General features: G+C 43.6%; 3 protein-coding genes and 2 long non-coding RNA genes across 13 annotated transcripts in view; 3 read left to right on the top strand and 2 right to left on the bottom strand.

The window, feature by feature from the left end:
• Window positions 1–930, top strand: part of LOC118177071 — a 3,408-nt gene extending 2,478 nt beyond the window's left edge. The window contains exon 2 of the long non-coding RNA XR_004755670.1: window positions 49–930. This is a non-coding gene — a long non-coding RNA (uncharacterized LOC118177071). The remainder of the gene's footprint in view (window positions 1–48) is intronic.
• PLCH2 (phospholipase C eta 2) overlaps window positions 1–10,056 on the top strand; it is an 84,116-nt gene extending 74,060 nt beyond the window's left edge. For 3 of the 6 annotated variants that reach the window (XM_035344425.1, XM_035344427.1, XM_035344426.1), the window contains exons 21-22: window positions 1,838–2,174; window positions 6,940–10,056. In XM_035344425.1, coding sequence (XP_035200316.1) covers window positions 1,838–2,174; window positions 6,940–8,672 — 2,070 coding nt within the window. In that variant the 3' untranslated portion in view covers window positions 8,673–10,056. Of the gene's footprint in view, window positions 1–1,837; window positions 2,175–5,925; window positions 5,956–6,939 lie in introns of all 6 variants that reach the window. The other 3 variants (XM_035344424.1, XM_035344423.1, XM_035344428.1) reach the window with 2 other exon arrangements.
• Window positions 1–19,245, bottom strand: part of LOC118177070 — a 23,875-nt gene extending 4,630 nt beyond the window's left edge. The window contains exons 1-2 of the long non-coding RNA XR_004755669.1: window positions 19,091–19,245; window positions 10,966–10,970 (exon numbers count right to left, since the gene is read on the bottom strand). This is a non-coding gene — a long non-coding RNA (uncharacterized LOC118177070). The remainder of the gene's footprint in view (window positions 1–10,965; window positions 10,971–19,090) is intronic.
• Window positions 14,194–25,695, top strand: LOC118177058 (probable glutamate receptor). Of its 4 annotated transcripts, XM_035344438.1 has the most exons (12): window positions 14,194–14,341; window positions 15,862–15,968; window positions 17,993–18,024; window positions 18,654–18,713; window positions 19,240–19,419; window positions 20,227–20,453; window positions 21,154–21,251; window positions 21,764–21,981; window positions 22,280–22,505; window positions 22,936–23,183; window positions 23,721–23,841; window positions 25,574–25,695. In XM_035344438.1, the coding sequence occupies exons 2-11, from the start codon at window positions 15,896–15,898 to the stop codon at window positions 23,820–23,822; spliced, it is 1,464 nt and encodes a 487-aa protein (XP_035200329.1). In that variant the 5' UTR covers window positions 14,194–14,341; window positions 15,862–15,895; the 3' UTR covers window positions 23,823–23,841; window positions 25,574–25,695. The 4 variants fall into 4 exon arrangements, with proteins under 4 accessions (XP_035200329.1, XP_035200326.1, XP_035200327.1 ...); XM_035344435.1 differs by lacking the exon at window positions 25,574–25,695 and having other exon boundaries at window positions 14,195–14,341; window positions 23,721–24,607; XM_035344436.1 differs by lacking the exons at window positions 14,194–14,341; window positions 25,574–25,695 and adding an exon at window positions 14,352–14,486 and having other exon boundaries at window positions 23,721–24,607.
• The window catches only part of PANK4 (pantothenate kinase 4 (inactive)), a 22,855-nt gene continuing 21,168 nt past the window's right edge, over window positions 24,805–26,491 (bottom strand). Inside the window, exons 18-19 of the mRNA XM_035344434.1 lie at window positions 26,418–26,486; window positions 24,805–25,850 (exon numbers count right to left, since the gene is read on the bottom strand). Of these exons, the coding sequence (XP_035200325.1) occupies window positions 25,637–25,850; window positions 26,418–26,486 (283 nt within the window). The 3' untranslated portion in view covers window positions 24,805–25,636. The remainder of the gene's footprint in view (window positions 25,851–26,417; window positions 26,487–26,491) is intronic.

The following is a 26,491-nucleotide window of genomic DNA, read 5'->3' as shown; positions in this document are numbered from 1 at the left end:
CCCTATGGCCCCCTGCTACCAAAACCTTGTCACATAAACCCACTACAGGGACATCACGGGGTAACGGAGTTGCACGGACAGCAGGTGCCAACAAGCGCTGATGCCGATCACATCTACCATGGGTTTCTTACAATGCTTGTGTGCTGTATTTTTGTTCACTGTTTATGCTTGAGGAAGAGAACTACTGATACTAAAGAGTCTGATCTAGCTGGGAAATGAAGGGAACAAAGGAGGAGAAGATTAGAAGGGAAATGCTTTCCCTTTGACTGATTTTTATGTATGGGGCTCTCTGCACAGAGCAAACCCAATCTACCCTTTATCATACATCAGCTTTAAAAGTTGGCAAGTACACCTGGAATGTTTACAGGAATGCTGAGACTCTTTCAGTTTCACTGAAATGTAAATCAGCCGGATGCAGGTGGGAGATCCCTAACAGTTAGTGGTTATATATATTCAATGCTTAAATAAGAGCCGAAGTGTGGGAAGTATTCTCTTACCAACCCGACTAACTTCCTTTGTTTATAATGTGTTTCTTCAGTGATGAAAACATACATGAGTGTCTTTGGATGTGTTGTGTGGTAGGAAATGATCAAATGTAATCACACAGGAGAAAAAAAGAGAACTCTTTGAAGATCCTGTGCCACACACATAGTTGTCACACGTAACTGCTGCTCATGGTAGTGCTTGATGCAAGTGCAGTGTCAATCTCGTTTATGCTGAAAGCCAAAATACGATACTTTTATGTCCACTGTTCATTTCCTGACAGCTTCTAAAGAATGTAAAGCTCCATTTGAACATCCAATTTGTTATTATCTGTATTAAGTCACGACCATTCTTTACCCTAAAAGGTCTCTATCATTTAAATTCTGTAACCACCCGATGTTGCATGAAAATTAAAATTGAAATGATTTTAAAATATCTTTTTTTAAATTGCTGCCATTCTACAGCCTGTTTTGTGTGTCTGTGTACTGTGGGTTTTTCTTTCCTTTTTTAGTTTTATTTTTGTGCTTTCTCCTGTCATTTATTCAGAGCATTCTTTCTGTTCCTGCTCGGACCTTGGTTGCATGCTACAAAGTCCTTGTCTAAAGTATGAGTGCTAGTTGCTATCTCCAGTATAAGAGAGAAGAAAAATTGGATTTGGCAGGATCTAATGTACAGTTCTGCACAAGTATTGTGTCCTTCACAAGTTGGGAAATTCAGCTCTGTGTTTCCAATTAATTCTTTGGCAGTTCTAATTGGCCCTATCCTAACATTTTTAAGTCTACAAAATCACATTTTTTTATTGAGCTTTGTGTTTAGAAACAAAACAACAACAAAACCAGAAAGCTGTATTGCTTGAAAGGAAACCCTTCAACTTTAATCTTAGAGTCTGAGTTGTGTGGCATTAGGAATACCTACCTGAGTTTTGTTGCTTTCCACATCCACCGAGAAGCTCTCCAGCTTTCAGAACCAGACCCTTATACACTGAAGTATTTCCTTTTTCACTTTTTCTCCAATGTTTTGTGATTGTGTTTTTGTTGTAAGTAGCTATAAGCTAGTAAGAAAATTATGGCAAGTACAGAGATAAGGCTGGTTGGACAAATTTATGTAAACACGGTTCACCAAAAAAGATGTGAAATTTTGCAAAACCGGTGCTACTGATCTCTTCCATTTTTAATTCTTGTCCTATTTTCGGCTACGTTCTCATGCTGATGGTAGGCATATGGCAGAGGACTCCATGTGCATGTGTGTGTGTAGTGCATGAGTCTGTGTGATTTGATCGTTGAACCTGAGCTCCTGCGCCCAAAGGAGGAGACTTGCACTTCCTAGTAAGATTTTCTTTTTCTTAATTTTCCAGGTCAAACAAGCTCTAGGCCTAAAGGGCCTGTTTCTCAGAAATCCAAAGCAGGCCTCTCTGGACAGTCATGCTGCTGGGCAGCTCCACCGCAAACACTCCTTTAGCAGCCACATCTTGAGACGGACAGCAAGTGCCCCCACCAAAAGCCAGAAGAAGAAGAAGGGCTTTCCCGAAATCGCTTTTGACACAAAAGACAACAGCTCTGAAGGGGCCAGCGAAGACCGTGAAGCAGAAGCTGCCTCACAGCCTCGCTTTGAGCAAGAGCCAGAAAGTGCTCCTCTGTCACCAGCTCCCAGAGATGGTGCCAGTGGGGAGGTACATGGCAAAGGGTTGAAAGGTAAGGGCAATAGTTCTCGTAAAGCCAAAAGCCACGGTTGTGCTCGAGGGGGTGCTGCTTTCAGTGAACCCATACAGAGGTCTAGCAGGGTCCGGCTTCAGGAGCACCAGAGCGAGAAGCAAAGCGTCTTTGCACGCTGCGCCATCAACAGCTCTGGTAGGATTGGAGTGGCCACCAATTGCATGAAATGCATGATTGGGTCCAAAGAAAGCCCAGATCTAGAAAGCAAGTGGAGCGACCATCCTACCAGGCCTCTCGCTAAAGATACGCTCCGCCATGAGCAGTATAGCAGTATAACTGGAGAAGAGAGGTTAGAGCTAAAAGACTGGGGTGGTAAAGGCCAGCCCAGACCGCAGACAGATTTGCAGTCTTGCAGCAGCCCTGGAAATGCCGATGACCTAACAAGGAGCACCCAGTCTTTTGTGACCCCAGGGAAGAAAAGTGTTGAATCTAAATGCCACGGAATAAAGGCTCATTCCCGGCAGCGGTGGCAGTGCCAATCAGGTGGCAAGTATGGAAGCACTGTCAACTTGGTTCCAGCCAGCAATGGCTCTATATCCTCCAACTCCAGCAGTCTAGAAAGCCTTGGAAGCCCAGAATTCCCCAAGCACTGGTCTGAAACTTCTCGAAGGCAAGTGGGCACCCTACAGAGGGAAATGAATGCCTTGTTCGTTCAAAAATTGGAGGAAATTCGAAGTAAATCCCCTATATTCTTTACTGGTAAGACTAGATTTTCTTCACCTTTCTCCACCTTAGATCACATCATTGTCTCAGCTGCTACGTAGCGTCTTAGAACCTGCTCTATGTTGTTTTGCTATCAAGAGCGCTTTTTCTTTATTTTTTTGCAATGACAAGAAAGAAATCGCATAAATATTTCTATTTTACTTTTTTTTTTGTAGATGTGTCTGGTTTAGATTAGTCCTTCCCACACCTAGCTGACCATCTGCAGTAGTAAAAACTGTCCATAGTCCATGAATGTTTGGGTTGCTTGTTCAAGGTTTTTTTGTTTCCTTGTTATTTTGTGTTTTGTTTTTATTTTTTAGCGAATGTGGTATGATACTAAGTAAATTTTAAGATCCAAACCAGAGCATTAAGTAGAGATTGAATATTGGAAAACCGTATTAACAAGCATTATGTCCACTACCAGTGTTTGTGCTTTATTGAGCAATAACCACAGCAGAGCTGCTGTTTAGTGTGCACTCCTCTAACAACAAAGCAGTCCCTTCCTCAGAAAACTTGCAGTTTCGTGTGTAAGTTACTGACATCAGCTCAGGGATCAGTGGATGGAATCTTCTGGTCTGGGTTATTCAAGAGATCACACTTGACCGTTCTGGCCCTACACATATAAATTTTCAGTATGCAGACACTTAGATGTGCTAAATGTTGTTTGTGTGATTTGGCTGTGACCCGAGGGACACCGTTACATAATATAAAGCAAGCAAGGTACGTGACCTGATGTCACTTGACATCAGCCAAGCCATGTGGACTGTTAATGGTTCCCAATTGCAAAGTAAAATCATTTAAAGGAAGGCTGCTTAAGCTACAGCATTTTATTTTAGAGTTGTTTCAAGCCAGGGATACGCATGTGCTCACTGGGATCGTGTGGCTGTATCTTTACAAATGAACTGTATGCTTGTGAAAATGGAAAATAGGAACAGAGGTTCCTGAGGTATATATTTTAATAAGGAATCTGGCTTTTTTTTTCCCCCCTGATTTGGCAGGGAGGGGAAGGAAAGGAAGAGGTTTAGACAAAATTTCCTGCTTTTAACACAACTGTGAAAAGGAAATAAAGAAATACAGCTTTTGCCTGTGACTGCAGCAGTGTCTCTTCAGATTCCTTCCACTTAGTTGTCGAAGGAATTTGGGCATTGAAGGTTATGTTTTCAGGAACCCTTAAGTGACTTCGGTGCTTCTCAAGACATAATCCCTCTTTAGTAATACATTCCTGTCTGTCTGTAGTGAGGCTTTCAAAGAAGCCCATACAGAAATCTAAAATATTCTGTTTCTGTGATCAAATTTCTATTTTTTTTTTTCTTTTTTAATTTTTCCCAGTATGTGCTTTGAGGTTTTAGGAAAATACCAGGGCAACAGGGGGAAGGAAGAAGTTTGCCAATTCCTGTCACTTGAAATTAATCCAAAACAGCAGAACCCTTCCTATGCCTAAATTATTGGCGTTGGGCTTTTCATAAGCTCTGAGTAGCGTGACATATGGAACCGCTTCCCATTGTCAGTGCCAGCTCCCCTGCTAGCCCCCTAAGTTACTAAACAAATACTGTGATACGCTTGAAATTTGATTAAATCCATCTGACTTCTCACGCATGGAATCAGCAAACCTTTATAATTGTGCAATAGTCACTTGGCCTGGACGCTGACTGTTGCACAAACAGCGTGCGTTCCCCATCCGCCCGCTCCTTTAGTGCCCTGGGCCAAGGCACCAAGGAAACCACTAACAGCAGCCTAACACGGCTGCATTTCATAATTCACATTCTGCTGATGGGAAGTGCCACAAGGGTGAGGCAGGAAAGTATAGTCTCGTCTGTCCCCTTTATGGCAACAGCATTACAGTTTCCAGCGTTTCACCTCGTAAGTGTGCCTTAGTCTTTGTAGGTGACCAAACCTGGGTGGGGAGATGGGGAGCTTATCAGTCTGACCAGCTCTGGACTCCTGCAGGTCCCCCAAATGTGGCCACGTTGTGAATGGTGGATGCTTATGTACGTGTATGCCTTCAACAGTCAAGGTGCCTTCATCCCTTTTAAGACTCCCGACTAATGAAGTACCGGCTGGTCAGCCGCCATCTCTTGTTCAGCTTCTTGTCGCTTGGAAAAACTGGTGCTGAAAAGACAAGACCTAGTATGCTCTTGGCATTTCCTGGCCATGCAGATTATTTTGTCTGTAGCACTGGGAAGCGGGTTTGGTGCAAGCTTCCTTTCCCCAGGCTGGTGGAGTGCATTGCTCCACAGGGTTTTCTGCTCTGGGGTTTGGCAAGCAGGTGGCCAAACGAACAAGCAAATGCACAAGTGTTTGGTCCTGAAGCAGTGCTGCCTGTGGAAGCTTTGTCATTACTTTCAGTGGAGGGGGGAGTTTTACCTGAGTGAATACGAGCTGGAAAAGAGAAGACAAAGCTCTTTTGGGTACTTACTTTTTTTTAATAGTCATCAAGTCTGATTCTGGTTAGGCCATAAAGCTTTTGGGCTCACGCTGGGGTCCTCCAGCCTGGTCTTACTCAAAGTGAACATGGGCTGTTAGTTCCTGGGAAGCCTGTGTCATTATATTTATGCCTCGTCTGACTTAGGATCATGCTGTAAATGTGCGTCTCTTCTGTGAGGTCTCCATTTTGTCTCATTTCAGTGTACGGCTTTGTGCTGCACTTACGCCGTGCAAGCTCCAGTAATGACAGACATCTCTTGGCCATTTTATTTGCATCCAGCTTAAATGTACACTTTATATCAAATTCTATGTGGCAGGTGGGAACAAACTCATATTATGTTACTAAATTTTTCAACGGTAGCAAAAATCGCTTTTTTTTCTATAGCAAAATAAGTGGACTTAAATCTGTCCATTTATGGATACATGGAGTGCTCTGGTTGGTCAGAAATTCTTAGGATCCTACAATAATGTGTGAATATTTGTTTGTTTCCCTTCCCTCCCTCAGCACTAATTTATCCTGTTATGTGCACCTGCCTTCCCTACATTAACTGGATTTTTCCTCTGTTCTGTCCCATTATTCTACATGCACACTCTCCCTGTCTAGTTAAGAACTGAAAGGACAAGCAAGTTAAAGGTAACTGTCAACCGAGTGTCACTGATTCAAGCACCTTGTTGCCTGTACTCCCGGTTTTTATTTGCTTCCTGCCTTAAAATTATCTGCTCCAACACTCCTGAGGTTGTCGTCTGCCTCGGTGCATCGCTAGTTCTTGCCGCATGTTCGCGTTGTGGGTTGGAGGTGTGGGAGCAGTCTTTTTGGCATGATTGCTTGGTTTGTGGGATACAGGGTAGAAACACTGCAGGTGGAGAGGGGTTTTTTCAGGTAATTGGTGGATGTAGTGAGTCTTCAGGGTTGTGCTGTTGTTCTGGTGTTCACAAAGCATGCTTCTGTGTGTGAAAAAGAAACTGCAAACTTTTAGGAAAACCAAGTCACTGTTTCAAGTTTTTGGTTGGTTGGTTTGGCTTGGTTTTAAAAGGCGTATTGACCACGTTGCATTGTACATACACAGATCGTTTTACTGCTAATCCCCTTCAGAAGTCCTATGTTGCTTCTCTTTTGAGTAGTCGATAATTGGAATCACATCTATTGGTTGGGCAACGAAGTTCTGATTATTATATAAGGTTTGGTTATGATCGGGGGTACTGTCGTGTTTGAGTGCTGGGAAGAAGAAAAGAGTAATGCTGGTGCTGGATGGTGGAGGATGAAAAGTTGGATTCTAAGATGGGATACAAGGGCAAAAAGAAATGGATGGGTACAGTTATGCTTTGAATAAGACAACAAAAAATAGTATGTTGCTAGCATGCATGGACTTAGTTTATACAAAAGCAACAGGCTTTTGGGGCAGCTCAAATTGAATAAATAGAATTTTTTGCTGCCTTTAGCTAGGCATTTGATATCTTAATTTATTTTAAAAAAATCATTATTACTATATGCAACTGCTACCTTAAATACAAAAGGATACCACATAAAGAATAGATCTGCAGCTAAACTGGCATTCATAATGGCTAATTAACCATGTTTTTCTTGTTTCTTTTTCCTCTCTTTCATGTCTCCAATTAGATGTCTGCCATTTCTCAATGCAGAGGTCAGTCACTTCTTTATGCAGCCTAGAAACTATCACTGAAGAGCCTGTTGTTGCCAATGAAAACCATCATGCCAGCCTCTTCTTCCCCCTGCCCGTTACTTACAGTGATTCTGAAGAAGGGTCTGTGTCTGATCATTCCACTGAGTCTCAGTCCAAAGGAAGCGGCCCACCCAACCAGCCTCAAGAAGTTCTTGTCTCTAGAGAGCAAAGACCAAATCTGGCTGCGGAAAACCATGTGCAAGCAGCCACGAGAGCAGCTGACACAAGTATATCCGTCCAAGAAGATGAGAGGACAAGCATGGCAGGATCTCTCAAAGAAGAAAATGGTTGGACACAGGCATGCCATGAAGTCAAAGATCAGCCTAGTTTGGCAGTGCATCCTCAAAAAGCCTGGCCGGTAGTGGCAGCAGGTAAGGCTACTGACCAACCTGTAGAAAACTGCCAGAAGCAAAATGACCAGACAGTTCAGGTATTAACAGACTTGAAAAACACCATTGAATTAAAAGGGCAAAAACTTGGTGCAGCGGCTGTCCTTCGGCAAAACAGTGTGATTAACGGCACACAGACAACTTTGCCTCCAGATGTTTTCCAGAAAGCCCAGGCTGCACAGGCTCTACCTTCTCAGACGAGCTCTTACACGTTAATAAGGAAGTCAAAGAGTGAGGGGATGAAGATGTCGGACTCCTCAGCTTTAATAAAAAACCCGAGTAGCCTATCTCCAGCAGCAGAAGTATACTTTGACGCCACAGTTAACGACCGGATCTGGAGCAAGCTAGATTGCAGCAGTCATCGTGACAGCATGTCTTCCTCTTCCAGCATGTCCTCCAATGACACTGTGATAGATCTCTCTCTACCCAATCTAGCTCGCAAAAGCCTCCCAGATCTTGGCATCCGTCACGAGAATTTTGAGCCCCTTGCAGCTAGAAGGGGTATGCGCCCACGGTCTGCTACAACATCAGGTAACGAAATGCCAATGGTGAGCAAGAGCAAATCCAATCCTAACCTGAGGTCTGACCAGCTGCCAGCGGATGAGCTCTGCCCCCGTCCTCTTGCCAGGAGTCCTCAAGATGAGTTCTCATCCATTCCTAGGAGGCATACCTGGAGCAGGCTGTACATCGAAAGTCTCAGGCAATCTTCTAACAAATCCAAAGCCCAGGATAAAGTTGGGAACAACCAGGCAAAATCCAAGAGTCTTGGAGACCTTACCTCGGATGATATCGTGTGCACTTTCGAAAGCAAATACCGTAGCATCAGCAGGAGTTTTGTCACTCGATCGATGCGGGAGCAGCGCCGCTCTTCAGGCCTGAGGTCCTCTGTCAAATCCCAGGATGAACTGACTGAGCAGCTAAAGAAGCTGACGGCCTTTCAGCAGGAAAATGATATCACTTCCCCCATCAGTCTTGATCCAACTGAATCTGAAGAGGAAGGGGAGAGCCTGGGACTCCTGCGCAGGTCCTCCTCTCGCAGCCAGAGCAGGGTGCGGTACATTGCCAACAGGGCCAAGCAAGCTCAGGAGAGGCAGCGGCTGCAAAGCCTCAGCCAGCTGGGTGGGAGCCCCATTGAGGAGAGGGGGAATCCAGAGGGAGCCTGCAGCGTCGCAAAAGCAGTTTGTATGGATATAGCTTCTCCTACCGTGTTTACAACCCAGCCTAAGAACCAAATTGATTATAATGCTGACACAGAAGTCTTCTTTATGCTGAAACTGTAATTCTGGTGAGCACTGAGTAAGGTGATGTTTACATTTCTGTCAAAACAAAACAGGGACCTGAGAGGCACAAAATATCCGTAGTGCTTCCTGGCCCTCCCTTGATGGTAAAGGTACTTTAGGCCATGACTCCAAAAGAATAACTGAGTGCTAAATTTGTCATCAGTCTGTGGAATTAGAACAACTGAATTTAATCAGAGACTTATATTTTTACAGTCTTCGTGACCTGACCTCGCTTTTGTATTACACTTTCTCCAGCCTCAAATCTGGCCTCCTTTGTGTGTGAGCACTGCTTGGCACTTACAGTTTGCTCTGTGCAAAACTCACGTTCCGTGCTAATTTCAGTAATTGCTTCGTGTAACAGCTAAACTTCAACGTGATGTCAATGACTGCTAAGGTAAATGTTGCTCTTTTGAGTTAGGGATCCATGCAAGGAGGCTGGATTTAAAATCCTGTACCTTGTTCTGCTTCTTTGAAGAGTTTGAGGCATCTGGGAAATGGTCAAACTTGCAGTGAAGTTGTTTCCTTATTAATGTAGTAGATAAAGTCTATCTTCCAACGTGGACTTGTTTATTTCAGTGAAAATCCATACTGCCTCGCTCTTTGAAGAATTCTCACCATGTTCCAAAGCAATGCTTTTTTTTTTAATCAACCTTGTTTATATCTATATACATCTGTGTATGTAGGTATGTACGTCTGCCTATGTATGTACACATGCACACACAAACTGAACTGTGACTGTTCCTTGTCTCAAAGCATAATCTTTGGGAACGAGACAAGAAAGAGGAGGGAATTAGAAAAAAACAGACAGGAAATATCTTCTGACGCTAATTCAGAAATGGCTAAAAAGCACACTAATCTTTCCTTGAAAACAGAACCATTCCTTCTTTATGGTATTTTAACAATGCTGCTGTACATAGCACTTTTTGGATGAATTTTACTACTTCTGTATTGCACTGCCATGCAAAATTTTCAATGATATGTTTTAAAAAAGATATATTTAATTTTTTTAGATGAACATATTTAGAGTTATTTAGCAAGCTGAAGAGAATAATCATTTTTCCTCCTTTTTTTTTTTTTTTTTTTTTTTTACGTTTTATTTTTTGGGTATGTCTGCCTGTTCTAACCTTCCCCTTCCTTCCCACTCCCTCCCCCCAGAAGTCATTTATTATAGATGTACATTTTATCAGTGATGGAGAAGAATGTTTACTGAGATGCATTTTAAAGAGAAACAGAGATTTAATTTTATTTTCAGGCTGCAGAGAGTCCCTATTATTGAGAAGATATTTTGCTTTTGTTTGTAATGATTCTTCTGTGTATATTGCAAAACCTAAAAAATTGTTTGTAAAACCACCTTATACTACTAAAATAAACATATTTAATCTTCCAGCTGTTGACTATTTAGCTGTAACATAATGCTTTTTTTTTTTTTTTTTTTTTTTTAATGCTGTCCAGAATTTGTGGTGTGCAAACACGGTTAATTCTATTTGCTTTGCTTTAAAAATACCATAGTGGATGACACTGAATTTTACTCTTTTTCAGAGCGGTAACCATTTCAGGTCCTGCTAAAATTTTCTCAGGTCCAGCAAAGCACCTGGTACAGTGGCGTTCTGCTGTGGGACACACAGCATGTGGCTTGTGTGGGAGCAGCGTCTGGCAGCCACTAATGGCTGTGTAGATGAAAATTCTGGGAAGACTCGTGACTGGTAGTCAAACAGACAATCCAAGGACCTGATCTATTCTGTCACAGCCAAAGCAGGCGATGTTGTATAGAACAATACAAAGATAAACTCTAAGGTTTTCCACGTAAGCTTGTTTCATTACTGAGGTTGTTCAAGTCTGACTGAAAATACCGCAGCAAAAGTTTTCTCTTTGCTGATCTCATTCAAAAATCTCTTCTTTTCCTATCCCAGCAAAGTACACAGCAAAAATGTGCATTACTTAGTTCATGTTCTCTCCTGGAAAGGTCATGGGTTTACTTGTGGGTTGCAAGGCTAGAAAGGAGTTCTTGGTTCTGATTTTAGCATCATTCGGTTACGAGCATTTCAACTCTGAGATATCAAAATGTGAGGCTAGCTGTAGGTAATGATTTCATCTTGATATGGAGGTGGGGGCTGGGAGGGGTTAAATTCTCTGATTAAATCTTTTTAAATGATCTTCAGTGTGCTTTGTCTAAACATGCTCCCTCAGCCTTCCATCCTGGCTCTGATCTTCATTGCTTGTCTTCATAATTTGGAGGAGAGGCCCTTGAGGTTTGTGTAACAAAGCTTTGGAACATGCACTGAAGTAACCCTACAATATCTTTGCAGCCTCTGAAGAAAAAAAGGTAAATCAACAGCAGAATGTGTGATCTGCCAAGATTAGTCTTGCATTGTATCTTAACACAAAGCGAATTTCATTAACATTCTCGAGACGGAAAGTCAGCCTATAATACTTCAGTTTTGAGCTGAAGAGCTGCAGGGAGTTGCTGCTTTTTTATCTTTAAAGCAAAAAAGTACATGCAAATTGACAGCTTTAGAAAGTTAACATTTAAAAAGCCTATTTGTGTCTTTTCAAAGACCAAGTTTCACAATTTTTTTTTAAACCTTTTTATCGATTAAGCAATACTTGTTAAATTAATGCACCTCACAGAAGGCAGCATCATGCAGCAATTCGAAACATCTTTGTTCACATTTTTAAAAAGCAGTGCTTGGATTGAACTTACTAGGGCACATGTGAATTTTGTCCTGCCTGTAAATTCATAGTAACTGCCTTGACAAGTTGTTTGTTGCACTACATAAGACCATTAATGATGTATCCATTTATTCGTCTGAGTGGAATTTATTTCATGGCACCTACACCGCAGGAGTTTACCATGCAGTTTTGCTCTTCATCTCTTCTTCAGGGAAGAGGGAACACTCTCAGATCTGCTCAGCAGGCAGGGCATTGTCTAAAAAGGTAAGGAAAGCGATAAGAGATTCAGCAACAGCGGAGGGAGTCTGGAGTCAAGGTTCTTAGCGGCACCAATTTTCCTTTTAGGACTGCCTCTCTGCTCTTATTCTCTTGACAGTCTTCTGCACCATTCATATGATGATCAAGATGGAAAAGCAGATTCTCCAGTTCCCTCATGGAGCTGCAGGTAGATTCAGCATAGGTCCAGCCTGAAACCACAGCGGGCTGTGCATGCCAGCACTTACTTTGCAGTAATCACTGCTTGCCATGTAGTAGCTGCAAATATTTACTACAGTCACACACCTTGGTACAGCAGGGTCAAGAATTCATCCGAGACCAGAAGCACTTGCAAATGCTGCACAGCCACTGGTATTTGTTCTCCCTTCAGGATGTCATGCAACAACCACAGCCTGGCTGCAGGCGTGAAGGAATTCAGAAAAGCAGGTGAAAACTGTATTCTTCATGAAGGTCAGTAACTGAGCAAAAAGCTACTGAGATGTTTAAAGGTGTCATTTTGCTCTGAAGAATAATTAGCACAGTGATAATTTAAATTTATTTTATATTTTTGTTGCATTTTGTTTACAAATGGAAAGATTCATGCTGATGCTGGTATCACCATCAGATTTTTAAGTCTGCAGATCTTTTAGGATTTGGGGTGGATTTTTCTTGTTGCCCTGCTCCACCCCATACCAAGTAAATGAAAACTCCACAGCCTCAAGCAAAATTGTTTTTAGCAACTCTGTTCTTAATATTTTTTCCTGTTGCTCAAATAGTCAAAGTCAAACTGCTGAAAGGATACAGAGGAGAAAAAGGCATTATGGCTGGTAGGGAGGTTCTACTAACGTGTGCAAACACTTGTGGGGCTGTATCTCATCCAAAGCTGCAGGTAAGAACTCAGTGAGGTTTGCATTATGAACCCAGGTTTTTAATGCCAAGTTATTTAGTTGTCATAAACGTGTTTGGTGAGTAAAAGTAACCATCATAACTGTCTAGAGAAAGCTCATTTTATATCTTTTTCTGCTGGTTTGTAGAGTAACAGCAAGTATCTTCCCTTGTCCAGAGCTCATCCTGTGAGGTCTCAGCTTCCTGCCGTGTTTTTCAGCTCATTACAGTGTAAGATGAGGAGTCCTAAGTTGCCAAATGACAAACAGTATGTGGTTGGCCTTGCAATTTATGGTCCGTATTTCTCCATCTTAGCATTTAAGAACACTGATGCTGAATGTTTGTTTGTGTCTTTAAAAACTCATTTTGTCAGAGCTGAGATGCTTTCAGCTGCTTGGAGTAGAGCTTATTAGTGGCTTAGCCCTCATTAGCTGCCAGCTGTGACAAATCACATACCTTAATGTGCGTCTTACTAAAGCCTAGAAAAATATTCATGAGAAGCAGCTGGGAACCTCAGCTTATCTGCTTTTTGCTCACCTCCCTCCGCATGCAGCCCTTTGCCAGAATCTCTAGGGTGAAGCTATCACACAGGAAAGTGAAAAACAAACGACGTGCTGGCTACCAAAGGCAGTACCTGGCCATGCAGCTGTAAGCAGCCCAAAGCATCTACAAAGCATCTAAGGTGAATGGATCTTACAGGATTCTTTTGGTTTGGCTGAATAGAGAGCACGTAGTTACTGTTTATAACCCATGTGAGCATCTTGCCATGTTGTGAGGATGATTTGCACCAGCTGGTGCCTAACGTGCATTAGAAGTGAGCTCCCCTTAATTGCAGCCAGCTGGGAGTCAAGCCCTTTCACTCCGTTAAGGCAGACATCACCAAATGCATTACTGTAAGCACTTTTTAGTGAAAGGTAAGTGGTTTTCCTTGGCAGAAGACAAGCTGTGGTGATGTTTAATGATTGATTTGCTTAGTGGCATGTCTAGGAGAAGCTTGGGGAAGAAGGCACAAGCAGCTGGAGCATTTTCCATCTTGGACAGTGATTAAAGTCAAGTGGGAAATAATTTTTTGTTTCTTACTCAAGTGTGGACATGTTCCAACTCCCCTGCAGGATGGGTTGTAATAATTTACTCTCTTCTGAATCCCTGTGAAAGCCCTCCTTTGTAATTGCAGTGCCTTGGTGTGTGTATTTATAAATGACCTGGCCCAGTAGAAGCAGCCGCTTGGCAGGGCTGTCCTGTAGCTCATGTCTGATGTGCAACTAGTAACTGGAAGGGTGAAGGGAACAGGAATTTCACTTCTTTGCCTGTGTCTTAAATGGTTGTGTGCAAGCCAGAGCATATGGTTTACCTTGAAGCTTCAGTGCTCTGGGCATTGGGAGGAAAAACACGGAACAGGTCGGAGAGGGTTTTGGTGTTATACCCGAGTCCCGCAGCTGAGACACTCTGGGTAAAAGATCTGAGACACTCAGGGTAAAAAAAGCTTTAAGCCTGTAGGACCAATAGACAGGGGAGATGGGCACAGCCGAAAGGACACGGTTCAGTAGAAAGAAGGCTTTTACAGGGCCAAGTAGTAGCAGTCAGCTTTTCTGACTCTTGATGTGGCATCGAGCCGCTGGACTAAACTGCTTCCAAACATCCTCCTCCTCTTTCCCCAGCCCCAGGTGCCCCTGGAGCCTGCGGTGCCAGCTGGCAGTGGGCATCCTGCAGGAGCCCCCCCGGCTCCTCCCTCAGGGCTTATAACAGCCCAGCGCTGCCATGCCGCCCGCTCCAGCAGTCCCAGGGTGCCTGCTGCTCATCGGTGCTCCTGCTGGTGCCCGGCCAGCCAAGCCAAGCTGGGAGAGGCTGAAGGAGTTGCTGTAAGTGAGATGCTGCCTTCACTCGCTGCTCTGCTTGTTCCAGCCTGCCTGCAGCAGGCTGTCTCCTTCCGAGCTGGTGGCTGCCCAGCTTTTCCATGCTGGTAATGCCTTCCTCCAGCGCTGCATGCAGAAGGACGGCAGAGGAGTAGTGGTGTCTCTTTTTTGTTTAGTTCTAGAAAGGCTGAAAAGCTTCTGAGGAGTGAGAGCTGCTTCTAGCTAAGTAGCATCTTAAATCCTTAGTTTGATTTGCTGTAAAACTTGAGATAGTACCTCGCCAGGTGGCTGTGGTGAGTGGATGCTGCAGTGTTTAGTTTAAGCAGTAGCTAAAGAACTCATCACAGGCTGGGAGGTGCTGAAGCCCTCTGTGCTAACGTTATTCTCTCTGTAACTGATTCTGTTTATTCTTAAATCATTCCAGTACTAGATTAAAGGAAATGTATTTGCCTTTGCAAAAATGCCTTCTTTTTTTGCACATATTTAGACTGTTTGTTCTTTTAGCCAGTGTGTTAACAACTCTTTCATTTTTCTTATCAGCTCTCAGTAAGTTTTTTTTTTCCTTTATTGAAGGAGGCTGCCTGAAGTAAAGATCACTTTATAGTGTATACCCAATTGCAAGGAAAAATAGCAAAAACTTAGAGGTTGAATCTACCAGAGAAAAAGAACAAAACGATTCCTCAGTGGCTCAACCAGAAGATCTCTGCTGCTTTCTCCTTTCTGTGCCTTGGTGGCTGATTTGGCTGTCCATGTGCTGCCCTCCCAACAGCTAAGAGTATCTAGCGTTTTGTCTGTACTCTATAATTACTCTCAGAAAATTTCGGTTGCTCCATAACTTGAATGTCAGCCCTCTCCTTTGATCCTTTAGCACTCATCCCATTTTGAAGTATTTTTAACGATAACAAAAAGAGACAGCATTTAAATTTAACACAAGTAATCCTCTGTGTAAGTTTTATTCACTTCTTATTCTGGGTATGAAGGTGAAAAATGTCGAGAGAATGAATGAGGAAAACCACTGAGCCTTTGTAACGTCAAGAGTTTTCACAGGTGTGCAGGTTTGGGGAAAAATCCTTAAAAGTTGATGAGGTAAAATTAACTGAAGCAACCTTTCTCTCTGAGCACATCAGTCAGAAGCAGGTAATACCACACTCTAGCACCTTTTTCACCTGCAAAGTCTGCTAAATGGTGTTTTTTTGGGGGGCGCTTTTTCAGTGTCTTCTGTAGTTCCTGCGGTAATGGTATCCTGACGCTTGGTTGGCACTGTGATTACAAACAGTCCAAAGTACAGCAGAAGCTTGAGATGGAGTATAACGTGGCATTGTCTGTCCTTCATAATTCTGTTGCTGTTTTGCCATGACACATGCACAATTATTTCAAGTCATGCAGAAATTTTGTTGCAGCGTTTGAAATGAAAAACAACTGGGACTCTTCCAAATGAGATGCAGACAATCCAAGACAAACTGATTTAGCTCAGCTTTGAGGACCCATAACACCAGCCTTAACTACTTGTCTTTCATCTCGAGCAGGAATTTCCTCTAGACAGTGACTATTTCTTCTCCAATGGACAAAGGACTTCACTTTGTGTTCTGTGTGCTTACAACCGTGCTGCTCCTGAGAGAACCAAGCCACGCAGGTGAGAATATTTGGCCAACAACACTGGCTGCATCCAAATCTGATTTTGTTCTTCACAGTCTGTTAATTCTCTCGTTCTTTGACAACTAGTGCTAGATCAAGCCTGTATCTTAATCTAGCTGCAAAAAGGGGAATGTGGGCGCAGGACACCACGGCATGAGTATTAGCCTAGACAGGGAGGACAGGGTATGAAATCAGGGTGAGGCAGTTCTGAGCAGTGTTCCAAGCCTTTTCTCGTGAAGTCAGGCAGCCATCTCCCTTCAGAAGGCTGTTCATGCTCAGAATAGGAGGCGTAAGGGCAAGGCTGATTTGTGCAGCCGCGGTAGCTTCCTGCCTTCAGGGCAGTAGTTTCAAGCCTTTAGGGGACAAGATTTGGAGGGATGAGTCCCTTTTATTTGTGTTCTGTTTTTGTAGATCCTCATAACGAGGACCTGGCTGCTGAGAAGTGTCACTGCCATGAACTTTGAGTTAGCACTGCGACTCGATTACTTACGGGCCTTTCAGGAGCCCTTACAATGGGGCTTTGAACAGCTGCATCCAGTGCCGCTGTGGGGGAGCTGAAGCCCTCAGTACAGGCTGTTTTCTTCCAAGAAACCCTAGCAGGTCTTCAAAAAGGAGCCTCAAATGGCTTTTACTGGCTCTAATGAGTTTCTGAAGGGAGACAAGAGAACTCCTTTGTGAAGATTTCCAGCTCCCGTGGAGAACTGTAGTGGAGAGGGAAAAAGCAGTTTTTGTTTTAACAATAATGTGGAGTTCAGCACAAGGCAAGAAAATGCAAAACCAGAGAATGAATAATACATAATGAATGAATATGTTGTTATATTTAATGAAAAACTCACAGCTTTTGCTTGGAAGAGCAAGAACACCCTCCATTTTTTGTTTTCTCTTGAGGGATTTTTGGCCTTTGTACTGTGTATTCTTTGATTGCAAGGAGCAATGTGCACATTCCAGAAAAACATCCTGGGCAATTAATAAGCTATGTAGTGGCTGTGGTTTTAATTCTGCATCGCAATTATTACAGTGTTCTTCTGAGTGCTGTGAGAAAGGAGGCTGTGGATCAAATAATTTAACAGGATTTATTAAAAGAGCAGAGAGCAGGGCCAGAAGCTCGATTAACCCCGTTAACAACACTTCTACAGGTGGATTTTTACCCAATAGGGAAGTATCGGTGCCTTTGTTTTACAAACAGGAAACAGAGGCACAAGAAGAAGTAACATAAAATAGGTCAACGGCAGATCTGGCAACAGGCAGGGTGGTGTTCCCTGCACGGGAACTGCCTCTCATCACGTTTAAACTCTCAGCTGTATTCACTTCCCTCACTTCGTGGGGTGCAGAGAAGAGGTAAAACGAGGCAGGCTTCCAGATCCTTCTCTTGTGCTGTCCCTGTTGGTTCCTGGTTTTGGTCCTGATCCTGGTGGAGGTTTGAATTTTCACAGGAAAGAAAGAGTCAGAGTGCTTCTGATTCAGGGAGGGGGGATGCAAGAGGATGCGGTGGAGAAGGGTTTCTACCCCTGTGGTTGCAAGACAGTCTGCTTTGGCTGCTTTGGCAAGAAGAACCTCTCATTAATAGGGGAAGGGAAGAATTAGAAACCTCAGTGCCTTGGAATGCAATGCTGAGGAGCTTCTGCTTTTCCTTAGGGTTACAGGCAGGGTTGTGCAGGAATTAGGGGGGAATCTTAGCTGTGTGAAGTAGCAGGACTGCTGGCTTTTCAGCTTGTTAGGAGGGCAGTTTTGAGAAATCCATCCTTCAGCCTGTGAAAACCATAACAATAAAGTTACAATCGGAATCCTCCGAAGCCTGAGTCTGGCTGCGTACCTTTCTGCTTCTGTTTGCTTCCCACCAATACTGTGCTGCGAAAGAGGAAAAACTCGGCAAAATTGGTGCGAGTCAGCTGCCTGTGAGCTCCTGAGCTAATAAGGGTGGTCGTTCTGCGTAAGTGCAATGTGAAATGAGTTCATGAAACTTCACTCTTAAGGAACTGTAAAATATAAATGCTGCAAGGAGCTGATTTTGTTGTTTTTCAGGAGCGATGAGGAGTGATGATGCTGCCAGTAAGGTACGTTCAGTTCACTGGTGCGGAGCTATCAGTGAAGTTGTTTGTGAGAAAGGATTTTAAATCCAGAAATAGACGTGATAGTGTGCAAGGCTTTTCTCCTCTGAGGGGAAGGCGGTTTTCCTGGCAAAATCTTGAGCTCTTCTGAAGGTGCACTGATCAGAAAGCACCTCGAGTTGTGTAACTTTGGGAGATGCGCTCGTGAATTCAGTGTGTCCATGCAGAAGTGGATTTGTTTCCTCTCCTCAACAGCTCAGGTTTCCTACTGTTCTGTCTCCTGCAATTGCTCTCTAATGAGGCCTTAATTGGCTGCTAGCTGTTTTGTCAGCAAAATAAATTGATCTCTATTTCGGAAGACCGTAGGCACCGTGTATCTGAAGAATTGTGACAGCATCTAAAGTGATTTATTTGCACAAAGTATGCTGATAACATGCAATAAAGCAAAACACTTGTGATTTGTTAATTACTGTCACGGAACAGCGATTCCTGAAGGAGGTAGAGTAGTGGTGAGGTGACCTGCTGCAGCTCGGGGGGGGGTGGATTTCTAGCTGCTTTAACTCACACTAGTGTAAAGCCTAGCTAAGCGGGGCCAGCTCTGAGAAATCCAATTAATTCTTCACTTATATTTGCAGGACACTGACTTGAGGGGACCAGAAGAGAATCTTCCAACTTTGACTGTCACAACAATCCTGGTAAGGCAGTAACGTGATGCTTACAGTGGCTGGAAGGTAGCTGGAATTATGTCATTATTATATATATTATACATATCACACAATTGCCCGAATTAAAAACATGCTATTAAAAAAAAAAGGGGGGGATGAGGGGGGAAGGAAGAAGATTCATTGCCACAATCAGCATCATTCAGAAGAAGCAACACCAGCAGATTTTCTGGTTCTGCTGTCAGGCACCAGCACATAACTCTCAGCTGATGGGCCAAAGGAAATGCATTTGGGTGTTTAGACCGTGAAGAGGGTATCACTTGTTTATGTAGTACATGTGCCTTGCAAAATGCGGCTGCCCTTCCTGGAGCTGCATTCTTTTACTAGAGGATACCTCAGATACCTAATACCTTTCAGGACTGGAAATGTCCTCCCAATAATGTGGGCAGAGGTTTTTGTGGAGGGTTTTTTTGGGGGGGCAAAAAGGGTTAATTCATAGTCAATTGCATGCTGCAGACTGTGGTGGCATGTAATTGTGTGCATTTCCCTCTCTGTGCAGGAAGATCCCTACGTCATGGTGAGAAGGGCAGAGCTGGAGGGATACTGCATTGACCTGCTGAAAGCTCTTGCTTCAATGCTTCACTTCAGCTACAAGGTGAAGGTGGTGGGAGATGGGAAGTACGGCGCCGTCTCTTCCAATGGGAACTGGACAGGGATGATTGGAGAGATTTTGAGACAGGTAATTTTCATCGTATGCTTGCGAACACTGCAGCTCTAACGGGAAAGAGGCCAAAGGGCTGGGCTGGCACAGCTCTTCATTAGAATTTCCTTGGGGACTGAGCAACTTGGAGTTACTTTGCCTGTTGTGTAGAACTGATGAACAGAAAGACTTGTAGTTGGTTTTGTCCTACAGATATGGGCACTACAAAACAAGGAGACAATGGCGATAGCAGAAATCATCGTTACAAGGCACTCCTGGTGCAGTGCTTGTCTTGTTTCAGAGACTGCCCAGTGCCTTTGTAATCTGAGAGGCTGCACAGACATCATAGCTCTGTAATGAAACAAAGACTTTAAGGAAAAGTTACCTTGTACTTAAGCTCTAGGCCAAACCTGTCTCTTCTGAAATGTAACCCCGCAGACTATCCAAAGAGGTGCTAGAACCTGCTTTTATCCATGGTGTACCACTCCCTCCAGCCAGCATTCTGCCAACTGTTGGGAACACTTGAATCAAACCCTCTTTGCTCCTCTGTACTCAGTAACGCGTCCTGTCAGCCACATAGGTGCTGCAGCCAGAAAAAGAAAGGAACATGCCTTCTGCTTTTTGTAAGCAAAACCGCTGTGGTTCATGGTGCACAGCCTCAGCTTGTTCGGATGGTAGGAAACCAGAGGCCCCAGACACCAGCCTGCCCCCCACTATGAACAATGCAAAATGCAAAGCTGTCCTCTGGAGCTCGGTCTAAGCCCACAGCCTGGGAAGTGTTCCATTTGAGTGACAGAAATCATCAGGTAGGTTGGAGAGTTGATCATATTTTTTTTCATCTTATAGGAAGCAGACATTGCAGTGGCTCCCCTGACAGTCACATCAGCCAGGGAAGAGGTGGTCTCCTTCACCACGCCATTCCTGCAGACTGGGATTGGAATCTTGCTTCGAAAGGACACCATGTCGCAGGAGATGTCTTTCTTCCACTTCCTGGCTCCTTTCAGTAAGGAGACCTGGACTGGTCTCCTATTTGCTTATGTTCTGACGTGCTTCTGCCTCTTTCTTGTTGCCAGGTATAAACACGTTTCATGGGTTTTGCTCAAAAGTCGACTGCTTTCCCAGCTGTGAGGGGATCTCAGTTTTAAAGAAAGTACACGGGTTGCTAAAGGCCTGTGTGTTTATACTTCACCTTTTCTTTGTCTCTTTTTTCCAAGTTGTTTTTTACTGTGACCACATTCCTACATGCAGTTCTCTCTTGGTGTTTTTATGCACTCAGTCCCGAACTGACTTTGGTGGGAGGAATTCTTCCCCTCCCTCCTCTTCCGAGGAGATTCAACTTTCTCCTCCCTTCCTTGATTAGGCTGCACGAAGGCTCTCACAGCTGCAGTCTTGAACAGAAGCTCTGGTGCTGCTTTTGAAGTTTTATGCAGTCTTTTCTAGATAAGCATTCCTTCCAAGGAGCAGCCGCCTTCTTACACTAAAGAACAGAGCCAGTGTTGCCTCTTAGGTGTGCCAGGGAGACTAGATGCAGTGGTTCAAGAAGAAGGGACCTGGCAAACGTGTAAGAGGAGCCTCCTGAGCCTTTACTGTTGTGAAATACTTGAGGCACTGAGCAGGAACACTTTTCTCTATGCTAATTAAACAGGACCACAAGTGAAGAAGGACCTACCATGGAAGGAAAGGGCATTTCTGGGCTAGCTGCACTGCTACGTGTCATGCTGCGGGGTTGTTTTTTTCCTGACTGTCTGGTTTTATCTCATCATTTCCCCACAGGCTGAGCCCCTGCGAATGGAATGAGCCCAAGAACGAAGAGAATCACTTCACCTTCTTAAACAGCCTCTGGTTTGGAGCGGGAGCGCTCGCGCTGCAAGGTGAGCTGGGAGCACTGCGGCAGAGGAGCTCCGGGAGCAGAATATTTTTGTAAGCTGCTTGCTTATCCAGCCCTCATCTGTCTGTAATACTGGGTGCTGGATGGCTGGGTGCTGCTGAGGGGAAAGACACTCGGTGCTACTCAAACTCTCAGCTGGGGTTTGAGACTTGTTGGAGTTGTACAGGTGGCTGGCTACAGCTGAGGACTGCTCTTTCTGGGGAAAAAGCTTGTTCTGGGGAAAGTCAAGCTAACCTTTGCACTGATGCTTTAGAGTGGAGCCTTTCTATTGCCTCTGGCCACTAATGCTGCTTCAGCTCTCTGCGCAGCGTGCGGTGTTGGTGCTGTTCAGCCACCGAGGGCTTTTCAGGCCTGTGCATTTCCTAGGTAGCTGCAGGGCAAGTTTTGCAGTTTGGCCTTTATTTAAAAAGAAGTCTTGTGCCGGCTTTAACTCGAGCTGTCTCTCTCACTCTATATCACCTCCCTTGCTTTTTATCGGCTCCTCTGGTCGCGCAGGTGTCACCCCTCGGCCCAAAGCGCTTTCTGTGCGGGTCATTGCCGCCATCTGGTGGCTCTTCACCATAGCCCTGCTGGCTGCCTACATCGCCAACTTCACCGCGCTGCTGAGCTCTGGCAGCGAGCAGCTCCCAATCCAGACCTTTGAAGATCTCGTGAAGCAAAGAAAGCTCGAGTTTGGGACGTTGGACGGCTCCTCCACCTTCTACTTCTTCAAGGTGCAGAGAATCTGATGGCGCACACACACACTTAAGGCTGCTGAGCTGGGGCCGGGATGCCTGTAAAAGTTATTTTTAAGGGGTGGTGGTGGGAAATAATTAATGCTTATATCCCTGTAACATTTGAGAGGAAATCTATGCCAGCCTGATGCCAATTTTCATTATAGAGAGGGCCCAAAAGGGGAACAATTTATGTGCTCTTGTTCTCCAAATTGTTTCACAATCTCTGCATATTTATCCAGAAGTGTTGCACATTTGTTTTACTCTTCAGTCTAACACTTGCTTTTTTGGGCTGCAGAACTCCAAGAATCCCATCCATCAGATGATCTATGAATATATGGACAAGAGACGAGACCATGTTTTAGTCAAAACCTACCAGGAAGCTGTTCAACGTGTGATGGACTCGAACTATGCCTTCATTGGTGAATCAATCTCGCAAGACCTTGCTGCTGCCAGGCACTGTAATTTGATCAGAGCCCCTGAAGTTATCGGAGCCAGAGGATTTGGCATTGCCACAGCCCAGGGTTAGTCACAGTGCACCACTTCTGTCCCACTTCTCCACATGGATTTCACGGGTTTGATATAGCAGACAGAGAGCAAACAGCCTGGCACAGCTAAGTCCTGAAACTCAGTAACATTGGTTCCTTTATTTATTTACTTAGTTTTTGTTTTTAAGCCTTGGCCCCAGGAATGATGCAGAGCTCCTAAACAAATGTGTTATCTTGTGAGCTTGACTGCTTGTATTTATCAAAGAACGTTCACTCTGTTACTATTCTGCAAGTGGATACAACAGGAATCATTGCTATCTAAAAAAGCACTCAGCTTAGTCTGTGGCATTCTGCAGAATGACCATTTGATAGTTGGGAATCAGCACCCAGCTAATCCTGCTTGGTAGTGTAGCAGCAGGCTGCTTTAAGTTCTGTCTTATACTCTTTTTCATTCTACTGCTGCTAGCATCCCCGTGGACCAAGAAGCTCTCCATTGCGGTCCTCAAACTGCGCGAATCGGGTGACCTTGACTACTTGCGTAACAAGTGGTGGGAGAGCAGCTGCCTTCACAAAAGCCGAGAGAGATGGAGTCCTCTGCAGCCCCAAGCCCTCGGTGGACTCTTCCTTACTCTTGCGATTGGCCTTGCACTGGGAGTGATTGCAGCTGTGGTGGAGCTGTCGAATAAGAGCAGACACGCTGCTGAACATGTCAAGGTAGGTGATGGTCATCATCTCCTGTCCTCCCTCCTTGGGTCCCTGCTGTTTTGCACGGACGGTTAGGTACCATGCCGCACTGCTGGGCAGAACACCAGCTTTCTTACCATCATGATCTTGCTTTATCTAAGGAAAGGAATGTAATGGGATCGAGGAGACGTGCCAAGTATTCACTATTTACACCCTTGTAGCTTGGGCTGTGTGATAGATAGGCAGCCAAAACAGTATAAAAATAATAAAATGAAGCCTAAAATATTAAGTAGAAATATTTACTGTAATGCAGCCAAACTGCATTCCAACACTCTGAGTGTGTACAGAGGACAGTAAATCATCAATAACAAGTTTATTCTCAAGTATGGCTATTTTCAAGTCATTTGACAAGCAGGAAACCACATGTAAGTAAAACTGCACTGGTATCTGAACGTGCACCGTGGTGTTCTTGTTCTCCATCCATTCCAATGGATGGGCAGCACATGTTTTAAAGGCGGATTTTATGATGCAGAACTCACCCCCTTGTTTTCCCCTTCTGTTTTTCAGAAGTCTTGTTGCTCCATTTTCACAGAAGAAATGTGCACTCGTCTACGTATAAAAGAAAATGCAAGACAAAGCCAGGAGACTTCAGGAAGGGCTAATGCTTAAAAAACATGTTAAAGAATGGGCATGTATTAGGGTTCGGCCCTATGTATTTCATAGGAACTACATCATTGTAGAAAGGTATTTTTCTGCAAGTCTAGTGTTAGTTTCCTACTCACAAACACACAGCACTTCTGGATTGGTGGTGGAGCTGGATTCAAAAGAAAACAGCAGCTGGGAGGAATTTAAAATGATGAAGGATGGAGTGCAAGTGTTAAAATTAAGGAAGGCTAAGATGGGGGAATCACATCTATATTTAGTTTAGAAGTTTACCATGTAAGTGCATGAATGCCTATAGGAGTAAGGGACTTGGGCTAGGTTAACATGATGCCTCTGTTTACTAATTACAGTATGAGGAACAATCTCGAAAATTAAAGCTCTCATCTGTCTGTTCTAATCGCAAACAACTGCTTCTTAAATATTTTAGTTATAGACTACTCTTCCCCTCTTCTAGGCAGGTGATGGTCGCTGTGAAGGTAATTTCTGAATCAGAAAGGACAGTACTGTTGCATAATCCCCCAAAATGCAGGACTTTACTGCATTCTCTGCAGTGGCCTAAAATCCAAGAAAGGGGATGATGCAATTAAGGAACTAGATTTAAGAAATGTCTGTTTCCCATCAGAAAATGTCTCCTAATTTGTCTTAGTTAACCTGATTGTGAAGTATTTAGGAATAACATAATTAAAATCCACCAGCATGAAATTTGGTTATCAGTCAATTAAAGAAACTACAAATTCACTAGGCAAGGGCAGGTGAGTAATGGGTATTTTACATTATTCTCTTGCTGTCAATCGTTGAACTTCATGGGGAAGTCATTTCAATTGCTTATTTAACAGTTTCCTAATTAAGCTGGTTTTCTTTTCAGAAGTGGAATGACTGATGCATAGGCATGCTGGTTTGTAAATTCATGGTTAAATGACTGCATTTTTGTACTGCACAGCTGATGGGGTGGGAGGGAGCAAATTCACTTACTTGGAAATGTTTTTTCAACTGTGCTGCGTGAACAAAGAGACAAATTCACATCAGCTCCAGCATTAAATAACTGAAGAAAGCAGACACTAACATGCCTGTGACAGGGAAGTAGCTGGGTGTTCCTGAATAAAGCATTACAGAGTCACCTGGAGCATAATGTAGACTAAACTTCTGATAGCTGCCTATAATTTAGCATAAGTGCAGCTTGCCACCCCTCAGTGGTAACAAGAACACCAGTGGAAGCAGCAAGATTTATGAGTTCTTCAAACTGCTGTAGTGCTGTTCAGTTATCGGCTATGTGCTCTCACATCATGACAGTTCTATTTTAAATACAGCTTAAGCAACGGTGGTTAGAACAGGAGGTGGATCAGTCCTTCGCCCAAATTAACTGCAAAGAGCATGAAACAGGTTGGGTAAGTTTAAAAGCTGACATGGAAAAATACAATGTCAGACTCACTTAGCACTTTAAAAACTATTTGGTATGTGCCATGGCATTGCTGGCAGAGTAGGCAGAGATGTATAAAAAAAGGTTTCATTGACATTTAAATATATTTCTATATGAATGTCTCACAGAACAAAAAAATAAAGTCTCTTCATCACAAATACTGCAGCATTAAAATAAACACTTACCAAAATAAACAATGAGTGAGATATACATATATATATTTGAGTGTGTATACTATAGAGTGAATCATATTGTTGCTTTAAGTCACAAAAGCACAATATAAATATGGAATTTCCTGTGACCTCTTTTCCCTGTTGTAATAAAAATACATTCTTTACAGTTAAAGTAAAACTAGTGCAAGTCCATTCTGCTGCTCCTGTTCACCCCGTTGACCGGATCCGTATCATTTACATGGCACTTCATACTTAAAAATGACACTGAAGATTTTCCCTCCGAGACGATCGGCAAGCCAGGAGTTTTTGATAACAGCAAGCTTGAGGCTCTCACACTTCAAAGCCGCGTAATAATTCGTGTGGATGGCACGACCCATGCCTTCAATGATAATCAAGTCCGTCTTCCGTTCTCTGACCAGCATGGCCAGACCTTTATCCAGGCGGCTGAAATGAGAGGTCTGCTTAGAAACAGTCATCCTTACACATGCTACAAATAAAGACAAGATGTTCTATGGGCTTTAGCTTTTATAGAAAAGGTGGTGGGGTATGGAATTTATGATAGAATTACTGGTGCCATTAAACAAGGAACATCTTAATCAGAGGAAAGGGGATTGAAATGTAGTTTTAAAAGCTTCAATAAATGCATACATAATTGGGATTTCCCAGAAAACACAGGTTAAGTTCTCTCTGCAGTAGAGAAATATAAATAAAAAATAAATAGATTAACAACATGAAATGCTTCTTATGCTCAGGTGGATGTCTTGGTTGCACACACCATCAATAATTAAGCTGCCCATGAAACTGACAACATACAATTGCTGAACACCAAAATGAAACATAAGCTGTGGAACAACTAGGAAGGCTTGATCAGTATCATGAGTCTGCAAATCCAGGCAGAGCAACTCTTAGCGATGTCTGTGAAATGTGGCTGAGATACTCCAGAGCACGTATGAAGTCTCTGGTTATCCTACGCCTGATGAAAACAAATAATTTGGTACTTTGCCAATATACCTTAGGTCTAGACACGGAGAACTTGAACCTGTCTGGACCAACAGCAGCTTCTCTTCCCTCAGTGCAGATCTTTA

The sequence above is a fragment of the Oxyura jamaicensis genome, chromosome 21 (assembly GCF_011077185.1).
Source record: "Oxyura jamaicensis isolate SHBP4307 breed ruddy duck chromosome 21, BPBGC_Ojam_1.0, whole genome shotgun sequence".
In the NCBI taxonomy this organism is placed as follows: Eukaryota; Metazoa; Chordata; class Aves; order Anseriformes; family Anatidae; genus Oxyura; species Oxyura jamaicensis.
This window is presented reverse-complemented; position numbering and strand designations above follow the sequence as displayed.